This window comes from Taurulus bubalis (assembly GCF_910589615.1).
Source record: "Taurulus bubalis genome assembly, chromosome: 10".
Lineage (NCBI taxonomy): Eukaryota > Metazoa > Chordata > Actinopteri > Perciformes > Cottidae > Taurulus > Taurulus bubalis.
This window is the reverse complement of record NC_136598.1, coordinates 9,880,737-9,897,901: the sequence shown is the minus strand read 5'-3', so window position 1 is coordinate 9,897,901 and position 17,165 is coordinate 9,880,737. Positions and strand designations below refer to the sequence as shown.

General features: G+C 42.0%; 1 protein-coding gene across 1 annotated transcript in view; it reads right to left on the bottom strand.

Annotated features, from left to right (window-relative positions):
* Positions 1-1,126: 1,126 nt before the first annotated feature.
* LOC306742894 (LHFPL tetraspan subfamily member 6 protein) overlaps positions 1,127-17,165 on the bottom strand; it is a 39,365-nt gene continuing 23,326 nt past the window's right edge. The window contains exons 3-4 of the mRNA XM_079225340.1: positions 5,235-5,333; positions 1,127-1,950 (exon numbers count right to left, since the gene is read on the bottom strand). Of these exons, the coding sequence (XP_079081466.1) occupies positions 1,832-1,950; positions 5,235-5,333 (218 nt within the window). The 3' untranslated portion in view covers positions 1,127-1,831. The remainder of the gene's footprint in view (positions 1,951-5,234; positions 5,334-17,165) is intronic.

The following is a 17,165-nucleotide window of genomic DNA, read 5'->3' as shown; positions in this document are numbered from 1 at the left end:
GGCCTACCCAATTAAAGTAGTGGTCCGTATAAACCAGTGTTTGCTTTTCACTGTATTAAACAATTATACTTTGCGATCGGCAGCTCAAGTCCTCTTTAATCAGTTCCAGCAGTTGTAATATCCCTTCTACTCAGTAGCTGATGAGAGCAGCGGCAGTTCCTCGGTTACCACACATTTTGCATGTTTTAAGACAATCAGCCTCCTACGAGTAACAACACCTTAGTAAGATTGCATCGTACACCCTGTCTGTCAGTCTGAGGTGCGGGTACTGATGTAAAGGAGGGAGCAGTCCAACTTAACCCCAATGTGTCAGCCTGTGCTGATGAGGCATTTGGTTGACACTCTGCAACAATCACGGGTGATATCAATCAGCGCGGCAGATCAGAGCCAGAGAGCAGAATGCAGAGGAGCCATGCTAACATATTAAACAGAGCAAGTACTGAGAGAGATTTCTCAAGTGACGATGGAGGAGGGAGGAGGGGTCGTTATCTGGCGACGCCGCATGTTGTGAGAAAACGAGCATGCTAATAATGAGGGCCAAATACTTGGAGTACAGCTGCATTGTAAATGAGCTGACTCGAGCTTGGATGAATCTCTGTAGTGTTGTTTGTTAATCAAAGGATGGTAAAACGGAGAGGAACAACAGAAGGACTAAAAATAGTGAAAGCTGGGTGGAGCTCACATAGAGCTGTGATAATTGCTATGAAAAGGTTGCCGTTATAGTTATTCACGCTGTGAAGGCAGGTGGAGGGACACCGAGATAGCCCTTGACATTAAGCTGATGGATGCGCGGCTACTTAATGTCCCAGGGTGTGATTGCATCTCAGGCTTTGTCTGGAAGACTCAAGACGCTTTGAAGTTGAGTATCCTGATTAAAAGGCAAATAATCTGACTAGAGGTCACGGGATTTACCTCATCAATAATAGTGAAAAGTCAAATTTACAAGCGCTGCTCATCCTTATCCTCTTTATCGATTTTGGGGTCGGGGGGGGACTCCAACTTGTAGTGAACACTACGGAGATCAAGAGGTCATGGGAAAAGCTTTTCAGGAATGTGAGAGGATGCCTGTTCAGTTAACCTCAGGGTGTGATGTTCGACCGAAATAACTTTGAATACAACATTTCGATAAACATTTATTTACAAAATGAAAATAATGACAAAGAATACTTCGAAGAGTGAATCCAAAACATGTGCTAATATGATAAAATACATTATCATACACGACGTATATCATCTTATGAATGTGTTAAATAAACTATGCTGAGACTTTTGGGATCTGAAAAGGTTGAGTCGAGGAAGCAGGCAGCCAGTGTTGGATTGCTTTACATTATAGGGATTATTGCATTTCAGTTTGTGTTTAAGGCAAGGATGAGACATAAAGAGGAGACAGAAACACTTCACGTAACAATGAAGCAAGATTACTTTTCTCTTCATCATCACAGGGCACACTATTCACATAAACATCAATGACTGAAGAGGAGGAAGACAAAAAAGAGAATACTCTTAAAGAAATGTAACAATTTTACAAATAGGATTGGTCCATACATTTTTCATTTAAGAACAGCTCTTGAGAGAAGAACACGTTTTGCAAAGCTGTGTGTGTGTGTGTGTGTGTGTGTGTGTGTGTGTGTGTGTGTGTGTGTGTGTTTTGCATTATGAAACAGTCCCTGCAGTTGTCAGATGAGTTGTGTCCCATGATGCACCATCACGACTTGGTGTCTTTGGTGCCTGATGTGCTGTATTGGTGTGAGTCCACGGGGCCGGGGTCCTCTCCCTTTCCCTGCACCGCCCGGGGTCTCTGCCTGTCCCCGCCCCCCTCCTAATGCTCCCTTCAGTACGGGTACTGCTTCTGCTTCTTCCCCGCGAAACAAGACAGCCAGGTGCACAGCAGCATGGCGGCCGCCGCACCTGCCCCGGTGCAGTAATACGCCCAGCCGATCTGGCAGGAACCTGCAGAGAGAAGCACAGGATTTAGGGTGATATCTTTCCACCGTCGGGTTTTCTCTGTCCGTCAGTCAGCAGGATATCTCCAAAAACCCGTGAATGGATTTCAATGAAATTTGGACAGATAAGCGTTTGGCCAGGGAACAACTGGTTCCATTTTTGGTTTCACCAGCATGTCTGAGGAGTCCTGGGCTGTTTATTATTACTTCTACAATAAAGGAGCTCAAGTTTAAAACTGTTTACTCCATACAGATAAATAAACTGCAGGAGGATTTATTTCTTATTCAAGTCATGTACCTGTAATGTTAATATTTATGTGGTTCAAGACACTTTAGTTTTTACCAAGGCCTATTTATTTTGTTTATTACCTTGACTGTGCTCATACTATGGATATCTCTACAGTTTTGTCCAGTGCTCTAACAGGCACTGGACAATATAATTATGAATGAAGAGCCGGATGGTGATCCAGGTGTGGAATGTCCACCCTTATGCATGTTTGTGGTCATAAGAAGGTTCTTACTTCATTCCAAGATTGTAAATGTTTGCAGAACATGTCTGCTTGTTGTGGAAGTTTTCAGTGTTGATGGATGTTTGCACTTTGTCTTAGTTGTGTGTTTGCTGTGTATGAGTGAGCATGGATGTGAAGGTCGCCGCCTTCTGATAACATAACTGTCGGTTCATTTGAAATGCTTTTGTATCATACAAATAAGACACTGTCTCTATAAAATCACAAATACAGCACATGACACACTCTATCCTTTTCGACCATGGTTTCAGATGAGGAAAAAGTCCCCTGAGTTGAGAGCAAAACAATGTTGTGAACTATTTCACATTTTTTGTTCAAGCCACAACATTTCCCTTCCTCTTGTGAAAAAGAGTTGTCATTGTTGAGACAAATGCACTGGACATAGTGAAACTTCATTTGCAAACAGACAGTTTGGTATGTGCCAAATGCAGACAGTTTGGTATGTGCCAAATGCAGACAGTTTGGTATGTGCCAAATGCACTCTCACAGCACAGACTTTTGGAAAGCACACCAGAGGCAAAATGTGCTGAAAGTGAGCCAAAAGCAAGCCCAAATTAAAACATAAAGGGCCTCCTTCTATAATCCTCAAAAGGGAATCATGTGCACTATTAAAGAAGGATCTGACCTACATCTGCCTCCATATTTGGAAAATGTTGCGATGACCATCAGGGCTTCTCATTATAAGCATCAAATTTGGGGAGGATGTCTGATTAAATGCAGTTATCTGATTACCAGCCGGGTGGTAGGAGGAAGAGGCGTCTCATTAACAAATCATATCAGATGTCTTCTCACTGCAAAAACCTGATTCAGCAGGCAAAACTGAAAACACGTCTAATTTTTTTCTGTTGCAAATTTCTCTCTGTGTCGGCATTACTGAAAATGAGCTTCTCCTCCTTTGAAAACGTGGCTGTACTTTATTAACTATTAACAGGATGTTGGAGTATTCCATTTGAAAACATGCCAGGTCAAAGCAATGACTTGGATCTTCCATGCATTCATTCTGTAGACATAGGTGGGATCATTTCCCCAACTTTTTTTATACTTTTTTCATCTTGAACATGCATGTAATTAATGTGCTTTGGCTGCAGCGACACTCAAAGCTATATCTTTGAATTACTAAAGTACTGACTGCTCTATTCATGATTAATGAATGATACTACGCTGTGGCACCACTCGTGTGAACCCCACTGCTCTCACGGGAGAACATCGCGGCCTTGTCATGAAACAAGACCTCAGTGAAGCTGAAACAACGGCGGTGCAGCCGTCTTCAGCTGAACAATGCGATGAAACAATAATGTATAATATGTCCTGAGAAGAGCCTGTTCTTTCAAAGAGGAAATCACAAGATTACAACCAGATATCCAACATCATTACTTTGACATGGTCTAAAATTCCAGTAATTAAGATGACATGTTTAGGAATTTAAATCTGACAGAATCATATGAAAATGGGTTGGACATCTATCTGCTCACGTATAGGCCGCTGCGATCTGTGTGAATCTACAAGTATTTCTGAACTGAAAACTAATTTAACTGATAGCTGTTGTGTTTGCCTTGTTAGTGATGGTTTAGCTCACTGACTAGTGATGCTTTGTCAAGTCACAACTTGTCCTTGAGTAGCATATGGTCAAATTGATCGTAAAAACAAATGGTTGGATTTCACACCCTACTGGGGACACTGGTGGGACTTCTAGGAATATCCCACCCACAAAGTGACCATTTGTATCAGTCAGTTACTTTCCTACGTGTTACGGTGAATTCTTGGAGAACACATTGTTTTTGATGCCTCCATGGTGAACGGAGAATAAAAAAACGGAGAAAAGACTGGATGAATTGAAGTAAATGAGGGTCTCTAACAATTTGTGCAGTATAACCCAAGTCTCATTTATCTAGTTTTAGGCTCACTAATTCACCCAGACTTTTTTTTGATTCTCTGTTCACTGTGGAGGCACGAGAGAAAACAATGTGTTCTTAAATAATTAAAGGTAACACTGGATGAAGGGGGAGGGGGAGTATTTTAACTAGTTGTTTTGTAACGAGCTGCACTTTTTCGATCAGCTGTATGAGCAAAGAAAAGCTCTGCGTATCCTAATGTGTGAGGAAGAAAGTAGAAAAAATAGATCTAACTTCTTTAAAAAATAAAAATTGAAGTGGCAGAAACTCTAGCATGACAGACGTTGATGTAAATTGAAAAAGAAGGCAAATCTATGCGTACCTGATTACATAAGTAATGGTCTCAACAACTCTATCAAAAATGTACCTTTGACATTAAATTAAAACATTACAATCACACCAAGTGATTTTTATCTGCTAAGTAGAGGATCAAACCTTATTTGATTAGAATCAAATAAAAAAAAAAGCAGCTGCAGAATGAATAGCCCCTCCACTTGCTGAGCGTCTGATACAGTAGCGCATTATTGTCTATCTATAAGATAGCCCTGACAATGCCAGCTGAATACAGAGCACGAATAAGGCTTCTGCTTTATTCTCGACACATATTCAGAGCTTTAAAACTGCAGAAAACTCTCTGTTGACTTTTTATCATTCAGAAATATAAATCTTTTCCGTTTTCAGCTTTTTCATCCAGAAAATCAGTTATCAGTTCTGGGACAGACAAATGTACACAGTCATGGTTGAAGCATCGGTGTGTGGGCTGTAGCCGTGAGTGTGTGTGTGTGTGTGTGTGTGTGTGTGTGTGTGTGTGTGTGTGTGTGTGTGTGTGTGTGTGTGTGTGTGTGTGTGTGTGTGCCTGGTGGACATCTCACCTAGTTGAAACTGGTCTGAGCTGTTGTTGCAGGTCTGCTGCACTTCCTCACTGTCCCATCCCAGTGGATAGAGTGCACAGCCAGATCCTATGAGCAGACCTGAGGATGAGAGAAAGAGAGTCCGTCAGTGATGAAGGACTCGCACCAACCTGACTGATCACGTCTCGGGGCTGACAAGACAGCAAGGACAAACTCTCACCATCAAGGTGCTCACTCAGCTCCTTAAGGAAGGCCTGCTTTTCTTTTTTTTGCGAGACCTCGCCTAGGTGTGTTTTTATAATTTGAGAATCTTTTTATTAATGAGGAAGAAAAATGCAAAGCAGTGTGCTGTTTATTAATTAAAACTTGTGCTTGTGGATTCTCCCTCATTATTTGGTTTGTTTTAATTAAAATGATTAAAAAGACAACAAAAACAACGAGCTGCTGCTCTCCAAAAGAGTGATGGTCTGCAACCTTAATGCTCAGATTTTTTTTGTTGTTGTCACCTTATCAACTGTTTCCAGCAGATAAGCGGTAACTCTGACCCGTTCCAATGGTTTTACCTAACAAGCCTCAAATCCCTTTGTAAAATGACACGGCTTGTGATTTTAACACTATCACGTTTTTACCGCGACAAAATAAAGCACTCCTCTGCCAGCAGCTCATAAAAAGAAATCGCTGCAAATGAACAAGGAACATATGCAAATAGCTTGGCAATTTCTCACAGAGGCAAGAACGAGCAAAAAACAACAACAACAAAAAAAAGGATCTTTTTGGTGTGCAATAATTACTGTAAAACTCTGGAAAATCCTTGAGGGACTGCATTATGTCAGTGATTAAAGAGACTTATGACTGCGCTTAAAGCTGCACACAGAGACAAGAGTAAAATCTAGTCAAGGCCATTTACATTAAGGATTAATATCCACAATATTAGCCTACAGCCGGGTCTTGACAAGTTGTTCCCCGGATGCCAAGTCCTGTCTCTTGAAATTACCCTGTAGGTGGCTCTGCCATCACATTAGCTTAATCCCCTCCGATGTGTCTACCCTGCTATCAGTTTTGGGATGTGAGGATGGCAGCAGAGGAAGAGAAGGCAAGAAAGCTCTGCCTTCCAACCTGATTAGCGCTGCCATCCTGGACTGCCTTATTACATATAGGCCAAGATAACAAGCAGGAATTAATCCATATGCTAATGCCGATGGGCCAGACAAACTGGCTAATCAGAGGTGGAGTTGGAAAAGTGAAAAAGACATCTGTGTCTATCCCCAGCCGCGTCCAAAAGAACTGCAAATGTCATCCGCTCAGTTCTGGGGAGAAAATAGACCGGCTGATGATGGCACCTGTGGTAGAAAATCAATTCGGCGAAACTCTGGCATGTTGATGAGAACGAGGGGTTGTGAAAAAGGCTCGGACCGAGCAGCTCAGGATCAGAGGGGATCCGGGGATTGTCAAATGTAACCACTCTGCCGTTTCTTCTTCAACCCCTTGAGAAAACTTCAGGGGAGTTTCTGCTTCAGACCCAAAATTACAACCTTTAAGTAACACCAAGGCATTTGATGTAAATCCCTGTGCAAGCAGCCACTGTGGAGCTGTGCCGAACATAAAAACACACTATTCTACAAGGTGCAGGAATGCGTTTCGGGAGCAGGCGAGCACACACGCGGTCTTTACAAAATATTCAAAGTTATATAATGTTATCAAATGTGTTTTGATTCAAATTTGTAACAGTAAAGACTGTAAAGCATGCAAGAATGATAATGTATTCAAGATTAATATTTAACCAAATCAAAAATTCCCTTTCAAGTGTAATGCAGAGAGATACAGCAGCATGCAATCAAATGGAATTTGCTTGCAGCACAAGGGAGGGGGGAATTAATGCAAGGCAGAATGTGGCTTTGTTTCCCATGGACATTGTTATTCTGTCCTGCAAACTGTAATGTTTCTATTTGACAAAATCAAGATTCATGGGGATTTGCAGTCATTCTTTGAAGAACCGGTTTGTTAAAATGATCAAAACCATAAAGAGCCGCTGCTCTGAAACAGGCCCCTCAGAGAGAAGGACGGGGGAACGACTTCAGTGAATAGTTTCCACATCAGGTCAGAAGATGATGATGATGATGACATGGAACACTGAGAATCTAAGACTATACAGACAGGAGGGAAATTACTGCCACAACAGAGACAAAGGCTCAGTTCCATTGTGGAAGCACAAACAAAAAAAGAATCAAAGGTTTCTGGGTGAACTGCCAGTCTTTTCTGTTTTAGGGGATAAACTCAGTGAGCCTGCAACACTGCAGTGGGTGAAATCAATGCGAGCACTCGCATGTTACCATGACACTGTGGAGACAGATACTGCGTAACGCGAAACACTGTGGGAGCAGATAAAAAATATAAACACATCGCCAAGGTGTAATTCAATACCGTGTCATACCGTTGCCCCACATTTCTCTTTTGGCTTTTTATTTTTATTTTTAATTTGTTTTGCCATTACAGTTAATTCCGTCAAATCCCATCCTCCACACTCACTATGGGGGTTATTGAGAACCAGAGGTAAGGAGGCTGGTGACTGGGATGTGGGAGACAGATTATCAAGAATGGAAAATGTTCTTTCACACAATGTTTATGAGGCAAGCTGCTCGAGAGATGTGTGAACCTGTGAGAGGCAGCTACCTCGGGCTCCGATTCTCCATGCGTGCTGTTGGGGACTGATACTTCCTGTCCTCCTCATTTCCTAATCTGACACAGATTTGCACAAACAATCAGTTGGGGATTTGTGTCATTTGGCGCGTGATTGTCAGCTACAGTAGTGCTTCTCAACCTTTTTGGCTTGAGACCTCTTAAACCAGTGGTTCTCAAACTGTTTTTGTCACGCCCCACTTTGGAGGAAGAAACATGTTCATGCCCCACCGCCCCAACAAAATTGTAAGAAAATGGTCCATGCTGAATTTTTATTGAAATGACTTCTTCTGACTCCTCCAGCCGTGCTTTTTCAAATAATAAATTAAAGAAAATATCAATCTCTTTCAAGTAAACCAGATTGCTTCATCAGACAAAAAACAATCAAATGTGCAATCAATTTGTTAGAACAATGCAAATAAATGAATCTGTGCAAAAAATTACTAATATTTGGCCAGAAAATAGCTTATTGGGACTGTAATTAATCTGTTTTGCGCTGAATATCTTTTTAAGATAATAACAAGGATTATTAAAAAAAGAAATCTGCATCTTGAGAACCACTGCTAGTGGACCCGCTACAATCACAAGCACTAAACCACATGCTAGACTTCATAAGATAAGAAAAAACATAATTATCCCTTTGGGGAAAAATTGTCTCGCTCGAAAATAGAGAAGAACAAAAACACAAGTTAAATGTCAAATAAAACTCTTGGATGTTATGGAGAATGAAAGCAGTGAAGTGCAAATGCCCAAAATGAAAACATCCATGTTGGCTTCCACAAATGTGTTTTTTTATGAATTCCATCGCTTCACCCAGACCTCAGAGAGGTTCTCTCTTCTCCCGCAGACAACATGATCAACTTCAACGAGCGGCTCCTTTTTCTGTGAGCAGATGGCCGTCTCATGATGAAATCATTTCAGAACTCCACTCAGGCTATGAAGGCCGTAGTGGAACGAGTCACCACGCGGCTGTTGCTGCAGCCGGTGCACAGCGACTCCATTGCACTGCGGAACGGACGGACAGGAACGATCAGAAAAGTGAGAAATCTGCTGCCACCTCAATTCACGGTCGCCCACGTGCGCCTAAATGTTGTTTAGAATAAAAACGAGTTTCCCTTTGGCAGCCTCACCCGCGCCCTCGGGTCAAACATAACGATTTCTGTGAGATCGGCAGAGGTTAAAGTGCCTCTCTATCAACGCATGCCTGGGAGGTTTGTTTGTTTACTTTGCTGCTTTCTGCCCACAACCGCCGTTTGAAAAACCTCTTTCTGGGGTCTCGTTTCAGTTGCTACGTCAGCCAGCTGAGGCTGATGGTCGTCTCTGGCAGAGGAGGTGGAGAGGAAGAGGGTCAGAGCAGAACCTCAGAGGCCAGACGACTTATTCACAGATTGAGTTTCAATTGATCTCCATGAGGTCGTTATCACAATGACTATCTCACGCCTAATGGCTCCTCTGAAGGGTTATTCTACGAACTGGGATATAGTTCAGATAAATGGACTTAACCAAATACAATCAGTCCCACGTATCAGTGTTCAATCCATAAAATCTGCTCTAACACAGTGAACTTTCTTCTGCAAATCGTTGCCGCGGATTTCATCATCATAGTGGAGCTCACTTCTGAAATGGCTTTAAAAAGCTCACAGAGAAGTGCTTTGTTCCATCAGAGCCGCTCCATTGTTCCCCCGTCCTTTTTCTGTCGACGCTTTTTACCTGAATGAAAAAGTGGCCCCTTTTCATATCCCCCACATTCTCTGATTTAGGGAGTACTGATGCCTTTTGTCGAGCTTTCCTGCTCTCTGTCAAGAAGCAATGCATTTCTTTCCCCTCCCTCCTGCCCCCCCCGAGACAATACCATTCAAGGTTATCATTCAGAGGGCCAAAGAGGACGGGGAGAAAGGGCTGCCGCTAAGCTGCACAGCATTTTGGTGGCCAGGGAATTTGAGTGGGGATGTGCCTGAATGGGCCGGCTTAATGTAAGACGTTCCCTTCTGGGATTGGATGATCGTCTGAAAGAGAGACCCACACCTGGGAAGGCAGTTTTACAGGAACATGTTAATATCACAAGGAAAAGGTTGAATACTCAACGGGTAGTTGGAGTTGTGAACCTTAAGATTTTCAAGATATTTGCTCAGTTTCCATTATTATGCACCGTAAACAGCTACACTAGTTGCTCTTCTGTGGTATTTCTGACAAAGAAGCTGCTCAATGAGTGTTTGCTGTAGTATTGCTAATACCGTGGTAAGCGTGGGTGTTGATTTGAATGACAAAAAAAATGACATTTCGTACCATTATCACACGTTCTATGGCTCCTCGCATTGGAATTGATAGATAAATAAAGTGTATTTAATATGACATTGTCAACATGTGTATGCTATTCTGAGTTTTAATTAGAGGAAGCGACAGGTGCTGACTGAGTCCCACGGTGTCACCTCAGCCCAAACAGCCCATGTGACTGATCTGTCAACCGTACCATCCCTGCATGTCGAGGCATGTTGTTGTTGTTGTTGTTTTTATCTCCCTTCACTTGAAACACAAGGCACACATCAGCATTCCTGCTTTTCTTGTCATGTTTTGCTTCCCTCTGTCATTCAGGTTGGATTACTGCAGTTTTTTTAGATGGGCTTACTCCTATGTGAGCATTTTTCGCCGCCGAAGCTGGTGTTTTCATGTGAGCAAGAAGGGGATCTGGAGATTCCGTTGAACTGTTAGATTCTGGAGCTTTGAGAGATGCAGGATGAGGGGGGGTTAAAGAGGAGAGAAGGGATTTAAAGAGAGTAAGTGGAGTACGTGAGATATGTGATGTGCAAAGTGATGCATAAGAATACTCGCTGCAGCCGGGGGCTGGCATTCAAGCGTTATTCAGCCAATATTCTACTTTTTTTATCCTCATTACTTTTCTAAATGACTGTGGTTATCCTGCACAGCCCTCCCCATACGATAATACCTCAATCATCCAGTTGAATGAGAGGTGTGTTCATGGTGAAGATGTTTTTCCGGTTGAACGACGTTTCCTCCCAACTGTGAAATTTTCAGATACGTTATTAGATCTTTCCAGTCTCGCAGTCTTCATTTGAGTCCGTTGAATATCAAACACAGGAAACTGTATTACTGACCGGGCCGGTAAGAACAGGGCTCTGTGACAAACCGGCTCTCCACCATGCTCTGACTATTCATTCCAAAGTGTGACCATCCTCTCCATGACAAAATTTCTGCCTCTTCCCTGTGGAATCTGCCACCGCCGGCCCGAGAAAAGGTCAGACAGTTACAAACACTCCTTTTATTCCAGCAGCCGTCAAAGGACTTAACAAGACGCATTGTCTGTGTCCTGTTCATGTGAGGCCTGCATGGTAATATTTCCATGTCATCCTGCAGACAGGCCGTCGTGCTTTTCACTTGCCGCTTTGTCAAGTTCTTATTGTATCTGCTGTGTGTGTCAGTTTCCCTCTGGGACTAATTAATAATAAAGTGAATCTAACTGTTTTAAACAGCCATCAGCACACTAGACGTAGTGTTGTGGTCCATCAAGTTCACATTTCTGTGAAGTTTTGCTATGTCAGGGATAGGGTTAAGAATTTAAAACCCCAATAATGTGAATTGGTTCTGAAAAGCATCTCTCTCTTATTGTATAGCTCTCCTATTAGCCTAAAAGTTATTCGACGAGAACATGTGAATGCTTAAAAGCTGTACATAACTATGGTCAAAACGATAGTCACAATTAGATGAGAGAATTTGATCAATATTGAGAGCATGATGATTTATTACGATTACTCATTGATTTTTAGGGTCAAAGTGTTTTTATTGCACACTATTCACATTTAAATAAAGAGCACTGCCTTGGCTCATGTTGTGACTTCCTGTTCATGTGAAACTCTTCATTAAAATATGACTTAAAAGAAGGCTATTTTTCACCTGAATTTCGGTGCATTTATTTTGCCCGTAGATTATTGCATGAAAGCTCCCCAAAAGTGAAGCCAACACATCTCAATGTGGACATGTGAGTTTAGGAAGAGCTTGATTTCATATGCAACAATTTTTGTTCTGTGTCAATATCCAATCTATCATGCTCATTTGATTGTGGGAATCCAAAATTGTGTTGAGTGTGATTAATATTGATTAATTGTACAGCATTTAAAAAGTTGAGATTGTGGAAAGGTTATGGTGATGGAAAGCTGTCAAAGGTGAGACTCGGCTGAACATTTCGTTGGTCTTTCTTGGCCTGTTACTGGGGAATATGTAATCTGACAAAGTGATGTACAGTATGTGCTGGTTTGTTGGCTTGTGCCACTCTCCTGTAACACGGTCTCATTTCACTCCATCAGTCACCTTCCCCTGCCCTGGGCGGAAAGAGCAGCTTGTGTTGTATTGATCTGTTTCACTGCTTTCGCTACAGGCATTCTGTCAGGAGCCGGCCTTATCTAATCACACCATTCATTTGTCACACAGTTTCCGGCTACAACCGGTAATTAATAAACACAGCAATTACAAGAGTGAAATTAACTTCTGGTTCATTAAGCAGTGGCCGATTATTAGGCAGGAGGGGGAAAAAAGCATCCGGTCTACAGCACATTGCATAAACATGAAACTGGGTGGAGGGGCTAAATACATTGCAAAAAACTTTCAAAAGGCAACGTCTTCTGGACGTGTGGGAAGAATGAGCTCTTCGCACGAGGGCGCAGATATTTTCTGTATGTCTCACTCTTTCCAGCGACAAACCCACGCCTCCCTGCGACCTGAACCGTGGCTCCTCTGATCTCATGTTACAAATTGGACATTCTTCCCCCTCCTTTCAGTAACGAGGAGAAGTCAAATAAGAGGCATGGGGGAAAGAAATAACAAAACAAGGGAAAGAATTCAGCAGGATCTGAAAGAAATTCATCCTCTTGCTTTTCTAAAATAATTGTACCTTTCTCTTGTAAATGTCGCCACTCCTCCAGCAGAAACAAAGAGCTCATGTATGTTAGTAGGCTAACTGAGAAAAACCCTGTCTGCTGCACTGGTCTTAATTTGCTGACTTCTTTTTTTCTCACTCAAGTCAGGGGGAAGATTAGCTTTTGCAATATCTTGCAATATTTTAATGACTTATTATCATTGTGAGGCTTGGTGGCAGGGTGGTGACAATAAGCTACTTTACTTGCACATGACAAAGATAGAGTCAAAGCCAACTTACAGTAGATTCTGGACAACAGCTTTTCAGCCTCATTTAACGGAAATTTCACTCATTTAGAAAAATCAAAGTAAGTTGAAAAGCATGCTTGAAAGGAAATATGAGCACCGTCTAAGGATTGTTCAGCAAATCAGCATGCTAGTCTGTAATTCCTTTGTAAAAAGTGATGGCTGTTCAATCCATCAGAGAGGCGAGTGAAGAGGAAAAAGTATGAGGAGAACAAAGCCAAATCCTCCTCAGGGTAGGATCCACTTTATATGGTCCTACAAGTGTAGCTCTTCTAACTGGGTCATGTCTGATGTGTTGAGCAGCCCCTCCTCCTCCCACTGACAGAAAAGCACGACGGTAGGCCACATGTCCAAAAGTCAGCGTCCACCTACAGTGATGCATTCCTGCCTTAATTACCTTTTACAATGAGCGGTAAACGTGCTAACACAAGGCCTTCTGGGAGATGAGGGGAATCAAAGACACCGCAATCTACACTTTAATATTCGTGTTAATAGCATCCAAATATGCAATGAATGTTTTAGTATCTTGCACACAGATGCTGGCAGACATCAAAATGCCTCTCTGACAGCACTGGGCTCATCATGTGAGCTGCTCCATACTGCAAACACAAAGAGCCTCCTTTCAAAAGACAATGCAGCGCTTCAGGGATCGAGGAAAAACTGACTCCCACTGCCAAGTGTACAAAGTACTCCATAGCATGTGTTTAAAGTGCCGGCCCACTGCATTCACGCCGTCTTCTGGGACTCACAGCAGGCGAGCTTATTACCCCTGGGGAGCAAGTTTACTTCCCATACTCCCAGAAATCAATCATCCCCTAAACTAACAGGTCACTTCTGCCCCCAGAGTTTCATTGTGTGGGTATGCTGTGAAAACCATTCTCATTCTAATGCCCTGGAAAGGTTGTAATAACACCAGATTATGACCTGATACACTACAACACTCAGAACAAAGCACCAAATCTGAAGTTGAGTTTTAAAATACATGTATTTACATGTTTGTAATTTGAGGAAATTAGCCTATTTGCTGTATTGAAAATCAATACCAGTCTTATTTCTGTGCAGCAAAAATGAAGCTAACCACTAGCAGCTGGTTACCTAAGTTTAGCACAACGACTGGTAAAAGGGGGAAACATCTCATCTAGTTCTGCCCAAAGATAACACGATAACTCAATAATTCACATTTTATTTGTTTGTTTAATCCATAAAAAAAAAGTGGAATGACTCGTGGATTTTAGTTGGCTAGCTGTTACTTTATGCTCAGCTAAGCGTATGCCTGTACAGTAGCTCTACATTTAGAGCCCGAGAGTGTGAATCTTCTCATCAAACCCTCTGCAAGAAATGTCAAACTATTCTTTTAAGTGGACATTTTCAGACATTTCTGATGTTTCTGAAACTACTAAAAATCCTGTCGGTTCCCGTTTTAGAGTTATTCTTACTTTTTTATATATGTAGATAGATAAATATTATATGATGGAGCTCAAGTGGCTCCTCTCTATCACATGCTGTTATCGTGACATTTGAGAGCCCACGAGGAAGAGGACAATAGTGGAAATGAGAGCACATTATGTAACATGTCAAGTAATCTGTGAGCAATACAATGGGGCAATACAATGGAGAGGCACAGATCAGGTTGTGCAGGGCTGTGTGTGCTCTTGATATTTTGTATGATATTGAATTGCTATTCTGATCCTACATAATCACATAATATCTGGTTTATCCCGTCCGCTCCAGGATGAAAAGCTATTTCTGCCCCGCCGATTCAGCCGATTGAAACTAAACAAATGTCAAGAAAGAGGCGACCAATTCCATTTCACATGAATATTTACCATTATCTTTTTATGCTGCCATGTCATCTCTGACAGGGGAGTAAAAAGAAATGAGGTAAACAGCGGATGCTGTTATGTTGAGATAAACGTTTACCTTGTCTTCTTCACAGTGTTGTTAGGGAGTCCTTTGAACCCACGCGTAATAAAATAACATTGAGCATTTCTTTCAGCTTCCTAATGCTGATTGTGTGGAAGAAGATACATGACACTGTCATTTGTTTATTTGGCCTTAGTGGTACAGATGCCCGGTGTGGTAAAACACAATGAAAAAAGCAGAGCGCCTGTAGGGCATTTCGCAAACCCTCAATTATTTTTACCACATCAGGGCACCGGTTCAGTGTGACGACTTGCTTCTTGTTTGGACAGGCACAGCCATTAAATCATCATCTTGATTAACAGTTTGTAATTTTGTCGGTTAAACCCGGAGGCAAACTCAGTCAAAAACATTGAAGGTAAATAAATAAAATCAGTAGATGAAGCCAAACAAATGTAAACCAAAAGGGTTAAATTATGTGCTGAGAAAGAAGCAGTTTATATGGGTAATTACGTTGAATACAGAAAAACACCCAGAACTATTTGATATGAATTCCTGGCCTTCCTTTGTTAACTCCTGCTTCCACTTTGGTCAATGTGGGAAAAGCACGACGTAATGCAGACTGAACAACGGGGCCAGTGTTCCAGCATGATGTGTTTCTAATAAAATGAGAACTTTTAAAAACAGTACGGTGCCCTGGTTTCTTTATATGCTTCAAACAACGCAGACTTAACACCTCTATTGCACTCCTGCCTTGCACAAACACATGGCTTCAATCACGCTGCAAGGATTCATGTCATGCGAGTCAGTAGATGGCATGAATCCAGAGATTATAGCATGGGAGCAAGGACGAATGAAAATCAATAGTTCCCGGAGTCCTTTGCAAAACTGCCTCTCACTGAGATGTTTCAAAAAGAAGAAAAAAAACATCTGCAGAAAGGAACAGTGCTATATAAGCACCAGTGGTTTCATCCTGCAGCCAGGCTGGTTAGACTGCATTGTCTCACGCTCAATTCACACGGGACTAATAGCACAGTATGCTCATGTAATTCATCAATTAGCTCCATAACCTGAAGCGTGAGGACCAGGGAATGAAACGTTGGATACGAGTCTGTAAAGTGAAACCTTTTTTAGTTTGACACTAGGCAAAGATACACTTCAAATTGCCTCCCAAAAGCATTCCCAACCAAGTTCCACAGTTTCCACTACTGCCTCAAGTGTTTTTGAAAAGCAACATTTTACCTCAAAAAGGAAAAAGACACCTTTGGAAGCCAAGAACAAAATCAATTTGCCTGCGATTAGTAAGTATTACCCGGGGACCTCTGACTTCACCGCGATGTGGCAGGTAATTTTTTTAATTACAACCGTGGCAGACTGGCATTGGGATTAAAATCATCAAGGATCTCCCTCAATTATACAAATCACTTCCCAACCTCAGGTTATATCAGTTTCGTGCAAATAGAGCTTTGTAAAGTTCCACCAGTATTCATGAACATGAACGGCTCTTCTTCAGAGGCTTAACATTAGATAAAACTTGGGTCTGCTGCACTGACTGTGATTAGAGATCAACTTTATGGGACGAAACTGTGAAACTTTGCAGCCAAATTAACTTTGTGCCATAAAGAGCTCTTGGTGAAGAGGCAGAAAAATTCGCCTGCGATGGAGTGTCATGTGTCCACAAAGGCTCCCATTCACTATCAGAAGAGCTCGGCCACAATCCGTCTCCTGATTAAATCAGTTTGAGTGCATGTGGCTCTGAGAGGGACTTGTTCCTGCTCTCAAATTATGACTGAATTGTCCACGATCATAGATTATTGCATGTGCAGACTCTTATTTTCAGGAATGAATCTTTTCTTCTTCTTGAATGTTGATTACTGTAGCCTCGCAGTGACTGAAAGTCTCACTAGGGCTGTTCGGAGTGTACCACTGGACATTTCAGAGCTAGTCAGTCTGATGGATTGAGCCATAAAGTGTTTGTCCGTGGGGCTAACAGGACTCGGATAAAAGATTAGGAGTCCGTTGAGTCTTGATTAATGTTAGAGGATATAACCTCTGGCCAGTGGTGCTGAAAGATGTATATAAACAGGGGGCTCAGCGGCAAAATGTACGCACACTGAATTGGAGCGATTTAAAAGCCAGTGAGGACGAAACAATCACAGGGTATACCCGCGAGACAAGTTCAATCTCAACAGAATTGTCTCAACTCCATAATGAGGCAAACAAGCGCATTAACAGGAAGATGAA